Source organism: Notamacropus eugenii, chromosome 2, assembly GCF_028372415.1.
Source record: "Notamacropus eugenii isolate mMacEug1 chromosome 2, mMacEug1.pri_v2, whole genome shotgun sequence".
NCBI classification, from domain to species: Eukaryota; Metazoa; Chordata; class Mammalia; order Diprotodontia; family Macropodidae; genus Notamacropus; species Notamacropus eugenii.
In genome coordinates, this window is record NC_092873.1 from 225,054,960 (window position 1) to 225,074,353 (window position 19,394).

At 36.9% G+C, this 19,394-nt stretch overlaps 1 protein-coding gene across 5 annotated transcripts in view; it reads right to left on the bottom strand.

Moving 5' to 3' along the window:
• The window catches only part of NHSL1 (NHS like 1), a 290,898-nt gene that overhangs the window by 141,758 nt on the left and 129,746 nt on the right, over positions 1–19,394 (bottom strand). For 2 of the 5 annotated variants that reach the window (XM_072643446.1, XM_072643445.1), the window contains exon 1: positions 15,929–19,014. The exons of the other annotated variants lie outside the window; for them this stretch is intronic. In XM_072643446.1, coding sequence (XP_072499547.1) covers positions 15,929–16,127 — 199 coding nt within the window. In that variant the 5' untranslated portion in view covers positions 16,128–19,014. Of the gene's footprint in view, positions 1–15,928; positions 19,015–19,394 lie in introns of those variants that run through there. 5 annotated transcript variants of the gene reach the window in all.

The following is a 19,394-nucleotide window of genomic DNA, read 5'->3' on the forward strand; positions in this document are numbered from 1 at the left end:
AGAGGTAAGTAAAGCAAATATCCCCATTTTAGAGATAAGTCAGTGAGTCAATAAACATTTGTTAAGTACCTACTATATGACAGGCACTGTACTAAGAACTAAGGAAACAAAAAGAAGCAAAAGATAGTACCTGCCCTCAAGGAGCTTACATTCTAATGATAAGGAAATAGGTTAAGTGACAACTCCAAGACAACAGGGCATTCTAAGCAGTAAAGTCAGAATTCAAAATTCATTACTTTTTACTTCAATTTCTGCTATGCTACACTGCTATTTTTATATATGAATTTGAATTAAGCATTTATTTAACACCTCCTTGTTACCTACTACACAGACTCTTCTATTTTATTCTGTCTAGTAAATGACTATGTTCTTATGAGCTCTGAATAGGGATTATTTATAGTATTAATGTTTTATTAATGAATTCATTTTAAAAATAAATCAGAACATTAGGGAATGAGTTTCCTTTAATTCCACAGTGATGGGATCAATGTTTACCAGGATTCACGCCTCCTCTGTCTCAAATGGGGAAAGCTAGATTTTTGCTAAAAAGTAACAAAGTCCGAATTTAGTTGGAGGGGAAAAGGTGAGGAAGGGCACAAGGTATGCCTCTATTGGTCCAGCTTTCAGGTGGCCTCTTGCTGTGTTGAAGTGGCTTCCTGGTTATCCAAGGGTATAAAAGGTACCATGGAAGTAAGCACACCCTGCCATATGGAGACAATCTGTTCAGTAGGGTATGGTGACTTAAATTGTCTTCTAATATCTAGTCTAACCCATTTTGGGTTGGAGGGAGGGGAGAACTATGGTACATTCTGAACCTATAACACCCACTTATTAAAATAACCCAATTAAATAAACATGGTCATTTTGACCATGTAATGGTCTCTAGTAATTTTGAACTTCTAAAAGGAAGAAAATATTATCTACTCCATTAAAATTAAAGAATGTCATTTCTTGGTGCTATTGTGAGACGCAGATGTGAAGAGGGATATGAAATTCATGGAGGGAGGTTAATGCTATTCTTGTGAAAAATGATAAAATGTTACAGATGATCCAAATGTGAGGGGACAATGAGTTGAAAAGAAGACAGCAATATGCTTATATGAAAGGAAATGGGTTAATGCTAAAACACAAAAACCTAGACAGAAGTTATAACATATCTTTTTCTTGTCCTTTCTTCTTTTTCAATCCTTGTTGACAAGCTTGTCAAACAAGTCAGTGGACAGAAATATATTAGGAAAAGAGCGAAGAGCTCACAAACCTAAGAGTCATATATGGAAACTAGTTAACTTTTAGGGCAACGCGTTCATAAACCGGGCTCACAAATGTTATAATATCATTTCGGCTGATATAACCAGCTTTTCCTGGAAGTAGAATAAGTAAGAAGGGGCTCATCACTAAAAGGCAAACCACTAATGATTAATTTATTGGCCATATCCATTTATGAAAAAGAAATATGAATTGGCTTAATTTTGTGTGGTCCTCTTTAATGTTTCTGTAGTAACTGTAGCAGAGTGGCAGAAAAAGTAAGGCAGAGGGTGCTATGAATTGCTGGTTTTTACACCATCTCCAAGATTGTTACTGAATGGATCTTTGTCCATATAGACATTCTCAATAAAAATGAAACCAGGAGAAATAAACGAGTAGAACTGACACGAGCAAGACACCTCACAGGTCCTCATGTGCATAAAGGAGAACAAAATAATTATTAGTCATTAATCCTGAAAGTGTAGGCAACAAAAAATGCCATGTCCAAAGACATATATTTGTTTTCTCATGAAGAACATAAACACACTACTCAACAGATAATTTTCACCCACACACCAACTTGTTTTTTGCTTTGGAGAACAACTTGAAGCTAACCTCTAAACTAAATTAACATATATTTGATCCTTATAGATTTTGATGTGAAGGTAGGCCCAGGAAGACAGTGGAAACTGTTGGAAAATATAGCTGAGCATTAAGAAATAAGTGACCAAACAGCCTCTACTCTATATATCAGGGGGAAAAAATGGACTTAGTGAGTATCTCTCTCATTTTCCTTCCTCTCACAATGTGCACCTGCACAATTACACACAAACACTCCTTAAAGAGTTTATAGTCTAGCCTGGGGGAAGTTACACATACATACATACATACATACATACATACATACAAACACACATACACACATATATACATATATGCAAAACAGATACAAGGTGACTAGGTGAATAGTAGGGCATCATTATGGACATACATGACTACAAGTTAGTCATGCAATGAGAACAAGAACGGAGAGCCTGCAAGGTATACAGGTATCCATATACAAAAAAAAATGTTAAAAGAGACAATAAAATTCCTACTAAGAACTGCACACAGTACAGTGGGAAAGAATGCCAGAGCTTTAGTCAGAATTTGATTGGATTCTCAAATCCTTGGCTCTGCTGATTAATAGCTATATGAGCTTGGACAAATCACTTAAGCACTCTAGTCTTCAGTTTCCCCACCTGTAAAAAGAGAGTGTTGGATGAGATGACCTCCAAAGTCACTTCTCATTCTATGTCTATGATCCTAAGTCATATAACTCAATGACACCACTGGAAGCAGTCTCAACATCACTGAGATCATAGGATTAGCAAAGTAACCATTTCTGATTGAAACTTTTAGTTGCTTGGGGAGTTAGTTTAATTATTTGAAAATTTTGCTTGTGATTAAAGTCCCATAAATGCAGTGAAAGTATGCACATTTCATGGGTTACTATTTTCCATGGAAAGGAAAAAGTAACAGAGTAACAATTAGAAAAGGATCCCTACCCGCAACTGTCTTTCTAGAATCAAAGATTAGGAGAATCTCTTCTCCTTCCAACATAATAACAGGCTTTCTAGTATTGAAATGTCAAGGCACAATGTTCCTGAAGTAAAACCAAGTGGACAAAGAAGTTCAAAGATAATTTTTCCTCCATAGGGTACAGTGAGTCAGTAGGCATTCAGGAAGAGAAATCTACAGGAAGAAAATGTAAATAGGTCAGACAAATGTGATCATATGATCCCCACAGGGGATGGACAGCAGGTGCAACTAATCAGCCAAAGTACATTACTAGGTTTGCCTATGCTGTCTTCCAGCAGGGGAAACAAGGTTTAAATTGGTAATCATTAAATCATGCTTGCCAATTTCCAATGCTTCAGTGAGGTTTATAGAGGCTGGAGAAAAAACTTCCTATATAGAATGAATCCCTTACATACATGCCGGCAGCACATATAAAAGACAGGGAATAGTAGGAGCTGAAATTCAGAAATGATGATTTACTCTAAGTTGAATAACTTAAAGTATGCCCTATATATCATATCTCTGGATAGTATTCCTGGCCTTTAAGGTTTTCCTATGCCCAGTATCAAGAGGACAACATTACATTTGGCATAGTTTCACAGGTTTTCTTCTAGTAGAGGAAAGCCATCTGGTAAATGGAAGAAAAGATTGATTAAAGAAGGTACTGGAGACATACAGGAGGCCAATGATAATTAAATTTCTCAAGCATGGAAAAGAAGTCACAATATTCACATAAATTACAATGCAAAACAATTCTCCCCACCCCATATCTCCTACTTTATGTAGTGTAAGAGAAAAGATATGGATATAGTAAAATATTTTAAAATTAGCACAATTAACTCAGATGCCAAAAAAAAAGAAACTAGGAATTATTCTCTGATCAGTTGGTTCAATGCCTAGGATTTCAGTATTTTTTAGAATAATAATATCCAAAATTAAGTTAGCAAATTTCTTCAGGAAACAATTTATTCAGGAATGTAGTCCAGTTGGAAAAGGTTATAGAACTAACAGCAACAAAAAAATAAATAACCAAGTCCTGAACATCTAAGGAGAAGCAGGAAGGGATGAAGCTCCTAAGCCTTGAGCTCCTTGGGATCATGGCTATGTGAACAATAAGCAAATCAACACAATGACCACTGCCTCTGTCCATTCACCAATCTCCAACTCACTTCCCTGGGCACCACTCCCTTATTTATGCTGTGTCCTCCAATTAGAAAAGAAACTCCTTGAGCTCAGGAAACTGTCTTGCTTTTGTATTTCCAGCAATAATAGCACAATATTAAGCACATAAGACAGTAAATAAATGTTTATTAAGGGTTTTATCTATGCCAGGCATTGTGTTCAGCACTAGGAGAAGGAAGGAAGGAAGGAAGGAAGGAAGGAAGGAAGGAAGGAAGGAAGGAAGGAAGGAAGGAAGGAAGGAAGGAAGGAAGGAAGGAAGGAAGGAAGGAAGGAAGGAAGGGAGGGAGGGAGGGAGGGAGGGAGGGAGGGAGGGAGGGAGAGAGGAAGGATATTAAGCCCTTAGGGTTTTTTTATATCCTAAAGAATCTTTAGGGAAGAGATTTCATATCTACCTAGATTTATAAAATATCAGAAGAGCAACCTTCCAAATGTCTGCAAAAAAAAAAAACAAACGCACTCATTACAACTGGATCTTATTCATTTACTTTTTGCAATTTAAATCAACAAACATTTATTAAGGGCTTACTATTTTCAGAGCATTGAGCTGAGGATAAGAGAAACCAAGCAGTTCTTGCTCTCAGGGAGCTTACATTTTACAGAAAAGCGCATGATCAAATAAAAGAATTACTGGTCTATTCACAAACCAATGTCCATCAGCAATATAAACAGAGTAAACAAAATATACAATTATCATTTAATTCTGCTCTAGAGACCTAAAGAGTGTAATGAAATTCGATTTTTAACTTTTTTGTTAAAATTATAGGCTTCATGGCCTAACAGACAGAAAGCCAGCCTTGGAATAAGACTTATGTTCAGGTCCTGCAACCCTAGATATAGCATAACATATTTGAATGTGAACTTCTTGAAGGCAAAGAAGGCAAAGTTTCCTTGTGTTTGTAATCCCAGGGCTCAGCACAATACTTAGGGCATAGTAAGTATTTCATAAATATCTCCCCTTTCTCCCTCTGCCCCACTCTTTTTCTCTCTCATAGAGTCTACCTCTCTAGAAACTGGAAGAAAAGTTGGTTTTCATTGAGGATGAGTTGAACAAATTGAGAAATTAAACAAAAATATCAATGTGCTGAAAGAAATGACAAATATGAAATATTCATAGAAACTTGAGAAAATCTACAAGAACTGATAGAGACCACAGCAGAACCAAGAAAACAATTTTATGATAAAGACAATAAGGTAAAGGAAAACTACACTAAACAACTTTGGAACTCAACACAAGTGACTAATTATGAACACAGAAGACAGATGATGAAACATGTCCTGCTTCTTGGCAAGGTCCCAAAACATGGAATGATGCATGCATTTTGGGGGGATATGATTTGTTTTGCTTACATATATATTTCTTTGTTACAAGAGTGTACTATTGAGGATATGAGTCACTGGGAAGGTCTGGCAACACAGGAAGAAAAGAGCACCATGTCAAGAAAAAAATAAATAAAATCATAGACAGAGAGATAAAACTGCAAAAGTAATGACTTAATCCTAAGAAAATAGTTCTAATTAACACAGTTACAAATTTACTCTTCAGGGTAGAAATCAAAGTCCTTTTTTTGTTAAAGTACTCAAAGTTAAAGATGCTCCATGTACTTTTCGATTGATGAGGCAACATGATTTCAGAAACCATGCCAAGTCAAGCAGCAGGCATAACCACTCACCAAGGTCATTTCACAAGTTGTTTTTTGTGTGTTCTGAAAAAGAACTCCATCTAATCAAAGTTAAACAAGACAGACCTGAGCTGGGGTAGGAATTCCATCTTATCTCAAACTGTAATCCAACAAAACTACTTACTCAGCATCTACTCTAACTCCAGAGTTTCTAGTTACAAAAGTTGACAAGAATCTTAGTAAAATGTGGTGATAATGAGAAATGATGGTCATACAACAAAACCTCAAGTTTATATTTTACCTGTCAAGATAAATATTGTATTTTCAAAGAATCACATTGTTTTGAAGGTGATGATGTACTTTTCCTCTCAGTCCTGCCCAGGAATGGGGAGCTAAAGGCTCTGGAATAGTTCAAAACCAGAAACATTCCTATTGGGAGGGTCCCCATCTGGTCCTTCCTGGAGACCTCAGTAACTGGACAACAAGGTTGAGAAGGCAGGAGAAGCTTAAGGTGGTATTAGGATCAACAGAGTCAGAGGAAACAAAAGAAATAGCACCTCTGGTTAAAGATTCAGAATGTGACACCTTTGGCATAGTACTAGGCATAGAATTCTTATTTTAATATTTCAAGGATCTATAATTTTATAGGTGTGGTTATACACTCCTTTGGGTACACTGCTCTCAGAAGAATCTAGATGGTGCTGTGGATAAAGTGCAGGGCCTAGAGTCAGAAAGACCTGAGTTCAAATTCGGCCTTCAGTAGCTCTATGACCCTGGGTAACTCACTTAATTTCTGTTTGCCTCAGCTTCCTCAGCTGTGAAATGGGATAATAACAGCACCTACCTTACAGCGATGTTGTGAGGATAAAAGGAAGTAATATCTCTAAAGGGTTTAGCATAGTGCCTTCTCACCTTCCATCAAAACAGACTGCAACTTCTCTTGTGCCTTAGTATATTGTCTTGAGTTTCTATGCCAGAAAAACTTAGCACTCTGCAGCCAACCTGATAATGATCTGCTCCAAATTTAGCTAGACTGGTTCTCAAAGTATGGACATATAATCTATCACTAGCCCCATAAATGGAGTCTTTCCATCTTGATAGAACCTGCCAGATCATGTGATTCTTTGGTATAACCTTCAAGACTCAGCCTTACTTGGACAGCACAGTCAAAAAGAGAAGTAGGACTCTAGTGAGAGCATCTAGTAAGGCCTTTAAAAAAAAAAACAAAAACAGTCGGTTGAAAAATTGTATGACTCTTGTTAAGAAAAAATTTGGAGCAAACCAAAAGTCAAAGAGGCAATTATTGCAAACAGCTCCAGGCTCTCCAAATAGCAGCTTCAAACCAAAGTACATTCCTTATATATAAACATATGTAAGACACTACTGATTATACATGAGGCTTTTAAGCCCACATCCGCATAGGCAAATAGTGATCATTGTAAATGTTATCTTGAAACAGAAAGGCCAGGAATAGAAAAGACCATGGTAGTTAGTGAGCAAAATTGTGAGCCTATAAAGAGAGATAATGTGGATATATTAGGTTCCAAGAATGCTTTTCTTCAGAGGTCTTTAGACCACTGTGCCTTAAACTATCGTATTTTTCTCTGATTCTCAGCACTCTGCAACTCATATCCATCCCACAGTACTACTTCCTTAAACATTGCTTTCATTATTAATTCATCATTTATTGAACATCAACAAGACACTGTGAAATATACAAAAGAGTTATAATTAATAAACTCTATCTTCAGGGTACCTACAGTTTTATCAGGGACACTACACAAAAGTTATAATCCCAGGCAACGTATTCACTCACTCATAAAACAAACAGTAAATTGAGCACCTACCTACCTACCTACCTACAAGGTAGGTGTAAAGGCAACAAGTCATATAAGTTCTTTCATCGTGCCAAAAGCCTTCAATGATTCTATATTCCCTACTTCATCAAATCAAACTAGCTCCTACTTCCTGATGAATAGTTAAGACCTGTACATACATGAGATGAACAATGAACAGGGCCCAGAATTGAACAGGAGAAGATTTGACAAGGTTGTCTTTGAAACACTGAACAGTTCTGGGAATGATTCCCCAAGTTTCCATTTAAGGAGAGAGCTCTCTTCATTTCTCACCTGGCTGCAATACTTTCTCTGAGATTTACTGGGAAATACTGGGATTTCTCAGACTTCTCTACCATGCTCCAGGAAGCTCATCATTGTGAAAACTCCACATATGTGCCACACTAAATCATCCTCTCTTCCTACCCTCTACCCCTCTCATTGGGGGTAGGACAACAAACTCCAAAACCTTCCATCTAAGGAGACGTGCAGGATACACATCTCCTCATCTCCAATTTAGCTGCTCAGGATTTCTCTGCCTTCTCCACTGTATCCCTATTCCTTATCCTTTTCACTCCCAACCCTGTTTTTCAGCTTCCTTTGGTGTATTGTCTTCCCCCATTAGACTATAACTCCTTGAGGAGTTTGATTGTCTTTTTTTCTCCATGTTTGTATTCCTAGCACTTGGCACAGTATCTGGCACATGTTATGCAGTTTATGAATGTTTGCTATTAACCACAAGCTCCTGCTTGAAACAATATACTGATTTCTTGACATCTATATTCTTCTGGTGATGTTCTATGCCTGAATCATGGAATATCATAGTATCCTGGTGATGCTTAATGGCTTCAAATCACTTTTTAAAAGTTTTATTTTGTAGTGATTTCTCAGAAATTATGGCTCTTTAAAGGGATGTAATGTTTAACTTGCTGCTTATTTTTTTCCTCTATTTGTGACAAATATATATACACTTAAATACATATATATAGAGAGAGAGAGAGAGAGAAAGAGAGAGAGACAGAGACAGAGAGAGAGAGACAGAGAGAGAGACAGAGACAGAGAGAGACAGACAGAGAGAGAGAGAGAGAGAGAGAGAGAGAGAGAGAGAGAGAGAGAGAGAGAGAGAGAGAAGAGTCATTTCTAATTAAATTATAGACCGAGAGACTCTATTTTTTTTGATAACTACCCTACTGGAAAAGGGTTGGGAGGTGGTCTTCAAATACAGTCAGCTCTAAATTACTCAAATATTGATTATTCAATTTATGGATTATTCTTTTTACTTAATTCTTTTCTCCTCTTTCTCATTCTGGTCATTATACTTTCGTCCTTTCTGTAGCTCAAGGGTATTTTGTCCCATAATGCAGAAAAGCAAAATAAAAACTGAAACTCAAGTTGGTCAACTTTTGGAATATTAGTATTGTAGCCAAGTTTGGTGGAAAAGGAGTAGCTGCATAACATGTGTGACCAGAAAAAGAATTTCTGTCCCAAATAAGGCAGGATCTATTTTTTTAAACTATTAACTGAAGAGTTGGTTTTATGACAAACCATGACTTGCCTTTTCAGAAATCAGAGAAGTTATAATATTAGCATATCTATTTTCTTTTGACAAAAATGATGAAAGTAAATTTAGGAAGTAATAATAGCTTATATTTACATACTACAATTAAACATTTTCATATATATATTGCTGCATTTCATTCTAACAATCCTGCCAAATAGGCAGAGCAGGGATTAATATTCTTATTTCCAGATGACAAGCCTGATGGTAAAAAGTGAAATGCCTTGCAAATGATTAGAAAAGAGCAACAATCTTAGGGGTTTTTTTTCCCCCAAGGTATTGGATGGTAAGGGAGAAATCTTCATAGGAAAATGAGGACTATAAGACAATTGTTGATTTAAACATACTATCAATGTAAAAGTCATGAAGTTATCTCACACATACTACAGGTCTGACTTTTCTTGGTTTCCTTTGTTACTGAGGAAATTGCTGAGAGCTACTAACAATTTAATTTTTTTATTATTAATAATTTAATAATTAATTAAGTGATGGAGAAGAGAAATGAACTAAGGTTCTCTGACTTCTGTCAGATATTGTCTTATTTTACACATTAACGCTGCCACCTTTCTACAAGGTTTCTTTTATACTACACTCCTGCATTAGTTAATATAATCCTGGTTACAAAGAACTGATGCATAAAATAGTCACAAAATTGAATGTTAAGGGCCAGAAGAATATTACAGATTAATCCAAGATCATAGGATCATATATTTAGAGCTGAAAAGGATCACCTAATTCAACCCCCTCATTTTATAGATAAGGAAATCAGAACCCAGAACATTTAAGCATCTTCTATCACACGGAAAGTAAGGGGCCAAGTCATGGATTTGAATCTCATTCTTCCCATTCCAAATTCAGCACTCTTTCTTCTGTTGCAATCCCAAATCCTGCTCTCTTTTCCTGTTTCATGTTGCCTAAGAAAAAGTTAGTTGAAGGCATAAAGGTTTTGATTTGCAAAACACTCTCACCTATACCTCTCAGTTGATAAAATCTTACCCTGCCTTTTATTATTTTTCCTTTTTCTGTCTTATCTCCTTACAAATGTATGTTTTTTGAGGACAAGAACTGAACAACATACAGACAGTTCACAATTCTGAGAGTTTAGAACTCATTTAGATTGTCAAATGTTGTAAATTACTAATAATTGACAAAGACATATTGTAACAATCTGATTATGGCAATAGTAACACCCTAGTTCTATCCCTTGGGAACAGAAAACCATATGACGTAAGAGGGAAGAAAAGGGGGGGGGGGGGTTTCTCTGCATTTCCTGGGCATGGTCCAACTCTAGGTACAGTGTTGAAAAAGGAAAAATTTATTTTTGTCACTCACCTAGTTCTCTTTCTGCAACCATCTCCCATTTCTTATTGCCTTTCTCCTCTCTAAACATCTATTGCTACTCATAATTTTGTAACTTAAAGTGCTATCCTTCCTTTGTCTGGGGGACAGAAATGAATCAATATTCTTTACTATAATACTAACTAGTATTTATACAGTGCTTTATGGTTTGCAAAGCATTTTGTAAATATTATTTTATTCCTACAGTAACCCTAGGAGGTAGATGCTATTTTTATTATTATACCCACTTTACAGATGAGGAAACCAAGGAAGAAGTTGAAAAGCCCAAGGTTTGAGGCTGGATTCAAACTCAGCTCTTTCTGGCTCTAAGTCAGCATTCTATCCCTGGTGTTCATCTACCTCCTTATATGCTATAGAATATATGTACATATACATTTTTATATATAGCTATATCAATAAGCAAGTCTTTTTTTAGGATCTTTGTGTATAGGAAGTTTATTCCCCATCCTTAATAGAATCTAAGTGAGCATTTCTCATGTAAGACTCCCAAGGAGGGAGTGGGAGAGATAAGAAAAGCCCCCACGATGGTTAAGTTATCTCAGTTACATCTCTGAAGGAATTTTGCATGATTTTCACAAGCATTTGTTAAACACTTGCTAACGACTTGATTATGGTATATGCATGGTAGCCACTATTTTGAAGAAGAACCTCTAAGATGGAGCTTTATTCTACCAAACCTACTTATTTTTAATCACAAATAAACATTAAGCACAGTAGAATCTTAAATTCCCTACAAATTTTAATCAGAACTATAAAGACGCATGCTGCTATATATCATTTATTATAACCTTCCTAATGCTTTCTTATATCTACATCAGGGATTCCCTCAATGCACATGTAAAATATTCTCATTAAAATCTGTAGAGACAGGCATTTGGTTCAGTAGACACTAACACACTTCCAATCAATCTTTTTAATAGTAAGACATTTTCCCTCAAATTTTTGGGCTTCTATTTCAAACACCTTGGCAACTGACTCCTCAACATCCTCTAAATTGTGTGACCTCCAGGCCAAACTTCCTTTGTACATGCTAAGTCTTAGCCCAACTACTTTTCTGATCTTGTTTTCCTTAGGACTGTTTCTACTTCCTAATGCAGGACACTGAGAACTGTGATGTTAGATTCCAAGTGTAGTGGCTCTACTGTCATCGATGATATAAGAATTTGTTGTAGATATATTGCTAGGTCTTTTCCAAGTGAATTCATAATCTGAAGAGTTTCATGCAATGTAAAAAGTGGAGTCAGGCTATAATGAGGTGGGTTTAGGGGTGGGTGGGAAGGTAGTAATTATGGAAGGAAAACAAAACACTTAAGAAAATGATTTGACTTTCTTTGTGACTGTGCCCTCGTCCCACAATGCTTAACTCCTAAAATTCTTTGCTTTCTACAGCGTATTTCTTCCTCTATTTCTGAATTCAAAATCCTCTAAAAACCCTAAGTTTTTCCACAATGTAGTTAGGGAGTAGTGACCTTTTTTTATGTAAGGGAAGTTTATAAGTACAATGTTGATAGATTGGAGTTCTGTAAACTAATGAAATGTTCTGCATACCATGGCACTCAATGAATTATCTGCTGAAAGTAAGAAAGAAAAGAATAAAGGAACGAATAAATAGCCTCAGGCCAAATGCTCCAGCTTTATAAGAAACGCTTCACATTGTGTCACCTACTACGTTGTGAAACTCCACTTTCCTTCACAGAAACCTTATAAAACACCGCAAGGTGCACTGAATCTAATACTGAAGAGAGACACTGGCGTGATTCTTACTGCTAAAGCAGCTGTAACATGATGTGCTATCACACCGGAACATGTCAGTTTAAGAATCTGATGACTGATAGTTACTACTACAAAACTCATTTTTTTCTCTTCTGTTACAACATAACAAATGACAACAGCAGAACACCTAGCGACTTGGGGTGCTCTAGTGACTAATAACCAAATTTAGTAGTTAAACGTTAAGTGAGTATATCTTCTGCTTAAACTCACTTTCATGGACCTAAGAATCAATAAAACTGAACAAATATGAGTTATCAGGGCAAAAACTTATAAAAAATCTTCTACTAGAACTTATCTTTGGACAGCTAGGGTGGACAGAGTGCCAGACCTGGAGTCAGGAAGACATATCTTCTTGAGTTCAAATCTGGTCTTAGACTCTTACTAGCTATGTGACCCTAGGCAAGTCACTTAAGACTGTCTGTCTCAATTCCCTCATCTGTAAAATGAGCTGGAGAAGGAAATGGTAAATCACTCCAGTATCTTTGTCAAGAAAATCCCAAATGGGATCACAAAGAGTCAGATACTACTGAAACAACTCAACAACAAAGAGCCTATCTCAAATCTAATCTGAAACACGTATATGATGACCATCCATTTTACATTTTTATAGCAGTTTAAAGTTTACAGATTTCTTTCTTTAAAACAACTCTATGAGATGGGTAATGAAAGTATTACTCCCATTTTACAAACAATTAAACTAAGGCTCAAAGAGCCTCAGTGATTTGTTCAGTAAAGTGGCTAAGCAAAGCCTGGGACCACTATCTTCTATCTCAATGCTAATGTTCTTCCTGTCCTCATTAGATGGTCATGAGTAAATTAATTTTATTGCCGAAGTATACTTTTGTTATAAAGGAATAGAATTTCATTATAAATCAAAATTTAAAAACAGGAACATCAGTTTAGAGTTAGATGACTTGGGTTCACATTTTGCCTGTCACTACCTGTGACCTCAGACAATTCTCTGGGACTCAGTTTCCTCTTTTGTAAGATGAGGGGATGGACCAAATGGCCTCTTCAAGTCCCCTCCAAGTCTAAATCTCAGCACTTTGTAAAGCTTTGAGTGTTATATAAGTGATTATTGATAAAGAGTTTCTTTTTTTCCCTTAAATTTAATGCATTCGTAGAATGCAAGGCAAATATATCAGTCACACTATTACTGCTCATGAGCAGTAGAGATAACTATGAATTGCGGTTTGGCAACAAGCCTGGAGCTGCAGCAGTCCCTGGGCAAAGGGGGAAAAGCCAAGAGATTTGGAAGAAGGACCCCCCCCCCCCCCTTTCTCCCTCCTTTCTCTCCCCTTCAATGTACTAGGAGTCTCAGTAGAGAAGACAGCATATAAGATAATGATATAGGAAGCTACAAAGCTGTATTTTTCAGGTCGGTTTCAGGATCTAGAGTAAGTAAACAAAAGTAAACAAATATAAATTAAGGGGTAAGTCTGCATGAGCATCAGAGAGGTCACTAAAAGATTATGAAGGAAATTATGTTCTTTTGGAATGTTACTACTTTAACAGCTTCCCACTTGCAACCCCAAAACTCTACACATGGGACATTATAGCCCTCGCTGAATATCAGTTAATCAATAAATATTTATTAAGTAAATAGTATGTGCCAGGCCATATGTTAAGTGCTAGGGACACAAGGAAAGGCAAAAGACAGTCTTTACTCTCAAGGAGCTCACAATTACCTTCATTTAGTGTTGATTGCCAACTATGCCCCATCTACAATTTTTTGTAAGTTTTTTTCATTTTATGCAAGCATAAGCAAATGCCAGAACCATAGTCTTCCAAATGAACACAGAAATGCAGGACCTTTCATAGAGACAGTAAATCAAAGCTGGGAGCAGAATTTTTCACATAGAAACTTAATATGGGAGTAGTAGATATACTGAATTTTGTTCTTAGAGTCAACTTTTCAGGAAAACCTATTTCCCAATCAAAGAATGCTTGCACCTCATAATGCCTAAAGGTTTCCAGAAGCCACATAAATGTAAGCACTGAAATAAAAACTCTTTTTCTTCTTCATTCACTAAGTATACTCCCTAGCAGAAGGGATAAAGGATGCAATCTTTTGAACAGAGATGTTCAACTACACAAACAAATCCTCCCCTTTCCTGGGCTCTTTACAATGACTTCGTTATGTTTTATAAGTGAAGTGTGCAGTATTTGTTTGATTCCAAATGAAATGAACACATACCAGTCAGGCAGAATATCATTCTCCCTGGACCCATAATAAAACTCTTATAAAAATTCTAAAATATAAGTTTAAATAATTTTTGTCTTTCATTCAACAGCTACTTTAAAAAAGAAAAGACTAACAGCAACTTTCTGGAGGGAAAAATATTCAGAACTCTGCCAGTTGTATCCTCTTGCTTCCACATCACTGCTGCATACACCCACTTAACATTTTTGCTACAAAGGTTACAAACCCAACCATTACTGAGACCACTGTGGTTTATTCCTAAATTGGAAAAAGCAAAATTTCACATTCTGGCTCTTGTCAGGAAAGAAAAATGCAAATGTTATTCCACTGTCTGTCCTTTATTTTAAAGCACTTTGGAATTAGGCTTTTAATTTTAAGCTCTCGTCTACTGACCACGGTTGACTAGCCAAGTATGAAACAAAACTGACAATTTTAGAGAATACAATTAGTTTCTTGTGTGTGTTATTAAATATTAAGATCACAGTTTAATTGAAAATGGGCTAATAGTTTAATACCTATTCAGTTTCACTATACTGAGGGGCTAAATTTAAGAAGTTTGTCCTGCTCCCATCCCCCAAGCCCTAATGACACAAACATACCGAAATGAATGAAGCAAAGTTCATTTCCTCACATTTATTCATTTTGTGTCTCCAAGAGAATGAGAGAGCAGGTTACTGAAAAGTCCTGACAAGGGAGAAAATGGAAAGAATGTGATAAGCAAGGGGACACAGTCATGCGGAATGCCTGAACTAGGCTCCTTTGTCAGAGTGACACAGTGCTCTAGACCATGCAGAGCCTTACACAGAAAGGAGAGACCATTTTAGGACTTAGGCATTCAGTCCCCACCAAAAAGTCCTTAACCACAGTTGAGTCAAGTCTTTGAAATCCTAAACAACAACAACAAAATGGAGATCTTTATTAACATTGAATTATGTTCCACATTTCCAGCTAGAAGACTGCTATTTTTCTACACATTAAGGGAGATAGCATATGGTCTAAACCAGGAAAAAGAACACAAGACTGGTACCAGGAAAAGAATTTGATTCCATTCCCTTGATTCCAGTTTCCTATTGACTGAGAGACCTTAGGCCAAGTCCCTTTACCACTATGCAGCTAATTTTCCTCAGTTTAAGATACTATTACCTGTTAAATTTGTATCTGGAAGGATTGTAATAAGAACTGACGAGACTGTACGTAACTCACTAGATATCTCCTTATAAGGAAGACGCCATAATTGTACAAGGTAAGATATGATTGCCATGAATTCTCACAATGCATTATTCCAGGAAAAAGCTTTACTTCCTAAAACCAATCCTTATAAGACTCAAATAAAACTGTGGTTGTGCTGTGCTAATTAATATTCCACAAATGTAGACTTGGTGGGGAAAGCTAAAGATGAAGGAGGAGGGACAATTATAGTTTTTCTTAGGATAAGAGGTCAGGCTTGTTGGGAGAAAATTATTTCTATACATGTAAAGAAATGCCACCGAAAACCATCTTAAGAGATAGGTGAGACAAAAATTATAAAGTCAAATTATTGTCATAAACAAAAGAACTCTAAATAATCCAAATAAATCCAAAATAAAGTGGTCACCTTTTCTGTGCTGAGTTCTGTAGATCCAATTTTCATCATCTTCTACCTGCTGCCCACAAATTGATAGCTCTCCATCACTGCGAAACAACCTCTTTGTCTGCCTGGACAAGGAGGAGAAATTTATCCAGCTTACAGCACGTGAGAGAGAACCTGAGTTTGGCTTGAGTCTGAAGGAACCTGAAGCGCACTCCTTTTTCATCTTCTTTTACATCAGAATTTACCGTACACAAAAATCAGCCTAAACGAAAAGCTCTCTTTCAAAAAGTTGCTCCTGGTCCTTTAACAAAGTGCTTTCCTCATGTTCCTGCTAGTTAAGCAACATTCTGAGCAAAATCCAAAAAGGTTGTTACTTCTGGTCATTCCTTTAAAAGAATAAGAGGAGGGAGTGAGGGGCAGAGTCTGAAAGGGGTATCCAGAAAAGGGAGTAAAGAGCAACAACGTGTTTGAACTAGTCACACTTCTTTGGTACTTGGTCACTAAGTTGATAAAATCTTCCCAAGTCCTTTTCCTCAGGGATGTTTCCTCCACAGCCAAACATAACAGAAGAAAAGAAAAACAATCAAAATGAAGCAGGATCTTGGTTTCAGAAAAACTTGTTAAGACTTTGTGCAGCACAGCACCAAAGCACACCCATTTGTTCCTGGTGCACCTAGCCTCCAAGACTGTAATCTTACTCCTCTCCCAGGCATCTTTCTCCCACAGGGACTGAAATCCAGCCTGCTGTTGCATAAGGAAGTAACTCCTCTTTGCCCTGGGGAATAAAGACAGTTTTAACTTAGGGTCCCAGTTTGCCGAGCTCCCACAAAAGGCAAAGTACTTCTCCCACCCAAACAGGTTACTGGAGAAAAATCAAAGCTCTCCGTTCCTTCACACTGATGCAACTCAATCATCAACCCTCCCACTTGGCCTTTCTCCTTTTCCTCCTTCCTCTCTATGCAAAGGACTCCACAAACAATAAAACAGGCTGCGTGGCTATTGCCTGGATTACAGAGTAAGCACTAGAGTGAAATACGATAGGCTCTCTCACATGCTAAAGGCACCGCATTGGAGGTTGAAATCTCCGCCTTTCCACAGCCAATATCTCGGCTGCAGAGCAAACTTCGGAACTCCTCTCCCGGGCTGGGGAAAGTGCAAGTGTTTCTGGAAACTACCAACCCCTAAACAAGTAAATAAGAAATGAGTGGGTTTATCATCAGACTTCAGGGAATAGTTTGGATATGCAGGATCTTTATATGTAATTTTAATGATTTCTATCACAGAGAACTGTGGATTTCTGATTTTTATAAACAAATATAGTATGGCCATGTGACCCTTTGAGCTGTCATAGCATCACTTGAATGCATAAATCCAAGTGGCTGTATTTCTAATGAGGCTAATAATACAGCTATTAGACCCCATTAGGTAGTGCAGAGGCAAAGGCGCTATCATGGCCCGTCTGGCTAGCACTCCCTGTCACTAGCAGCCAGGGTGCAAAAAACATAGACCATCAACATTCTCCCATTCCTTAAGAGATAAATAAGGCAGTGGTACTTAGAACCCTGGATTACCTCTCCACTCATCTCCAGCGCCAGCCACCCAGAGTTCTAAATAGTCCTACTGCCGCAGAATTAACAACAGGTGTGTTATAATAGCAGCCCAGAACGACATCTTCCAGTTCTTCTATTCACAGTCAAATGGGCCAACATTTGTGAAAGCAGAACTGACCTGCGGCAGCAACAAATCCATGGTAAACATATAATCATTAAGAAGAGATATGAAAATATATCTCTTATATCTGTCTCTTATTTCCAGACTTGGGGGACGGTGGAAGTCAGGTTGGATTTATGTGTTGACTAGTTGAAATACCTTTTCCCCTATCTTTTTAATCCTAGTTATGATGTATGGTGCTCTCTCTCTCTCTCTCTCTCTCTCTCTCTCTCTCTCTCTCTCTCTCTCTCTCTCTCTCTCTCTCTCTTTAGGATTGGGGATGGATATATTAGTCAATGAAGATGAAGTCAAAAAAATTCAATAAGAAAAAAAGATCATGGCCTGCATATCCTTTATGCTATTAGAGCCAATAGCACTTTTCACATGCAGACCCGGTCAATGCCCCCTTTGCCTACAGAACTTTTGTGTAGTAATGTTGAAAACAAAGAGTAAAGTGAAAATAGATGTAAAAGGAAAATGTAGGTGAAAATGGAGCTGGGTAAGTAACGTTCCAAGAACAAGGCTTTGCATCGCACACGTACTCCAGTTCTGTGAGATTTTAAGCAAAAATCCTTCAGTAAACCTAGAAAATTAATCTTGAAAAGTTCATCAGCTAAGTAATCACACTAAGCAAGACTGCAGGTTGGAAAATGATTTTGAGAAAAAATATCATAACAGCTTCATTTTATCATTTTTAAGCTCTGGAACATTTTTGTATATGCACCCCTTTGACAGTCTGGTGAAACCTATAGACCCATTTCTCAGAATATTGTTTTTAAATGCATAAAATAAAATACACAGCATTACAAAGGAAACCAGTTATACTGGGGAAAATATATAATTTTTTTCTCTCCAAGTTCACTGACCCCCTGAAATCTATCAATGGAGATGGAATGGAGGCATGTTAAGAAGTCTTAACCTAATATAACCTCTTCATTTTATAGGCACAAAGAAGGAAATGATTTGTTAAGGGTCACACAGCAAATATCAGGAAAGAGAACCCAAGTCTCCTGACTCTTACTTAGGAAACCAGAACTCTTTCTAAGAATAACAAAATGCTAGAATCACATACAAAAGGTACCTTTTTAAAGGAATATCTATGATAACTAGAAGCACTAATATATAAATATATAAAAAATATTGTCTTTTATTATTAAACAAAGATAATTAGACTGATCCATCTTCAGTAGACTTTGTTTTTCCACTTGTGTGCATGTGTTTTTTCTTGATAGCATAAAACAGTTCTTGAGGACAACAGTCTTGTCTTTTTTTTAGCACTTTCCAAGTATCCAGCAGACTGATTTAATTATAGTAATAATTATAAATTATGATTATGCAATAATTATAAAGATTATAATTACATATATATAAAATGAATGCTTGGTGAAGGAACCAAAAACGGAAAAGGAATTGAAATGTTGGTTATCTCCCTCTCTCTCTCTCTCCATACACACACACACACACACACACACATACACACATACACACACACACACACACACACACATACACACATACACACACACACACACACACACACACACACACTAAGCACCTGTAAATGATATAGTCTTATCTGGGATCAACAAAAACTTTAAGAGCCATTAAGAACTACTGAAAAGTCAACAGACCTGAAAGGAACTCATCATGAGTAAACAGATATACCTGCCTTCCAATAACCCCAGTAAAGAAAATAACAGCAACTGACATAGATGTAGACTGTAAGAAATCCACTTTGATGAGTTAGTGAAATACAGAAAGTGAAATACAGAGCTACTTG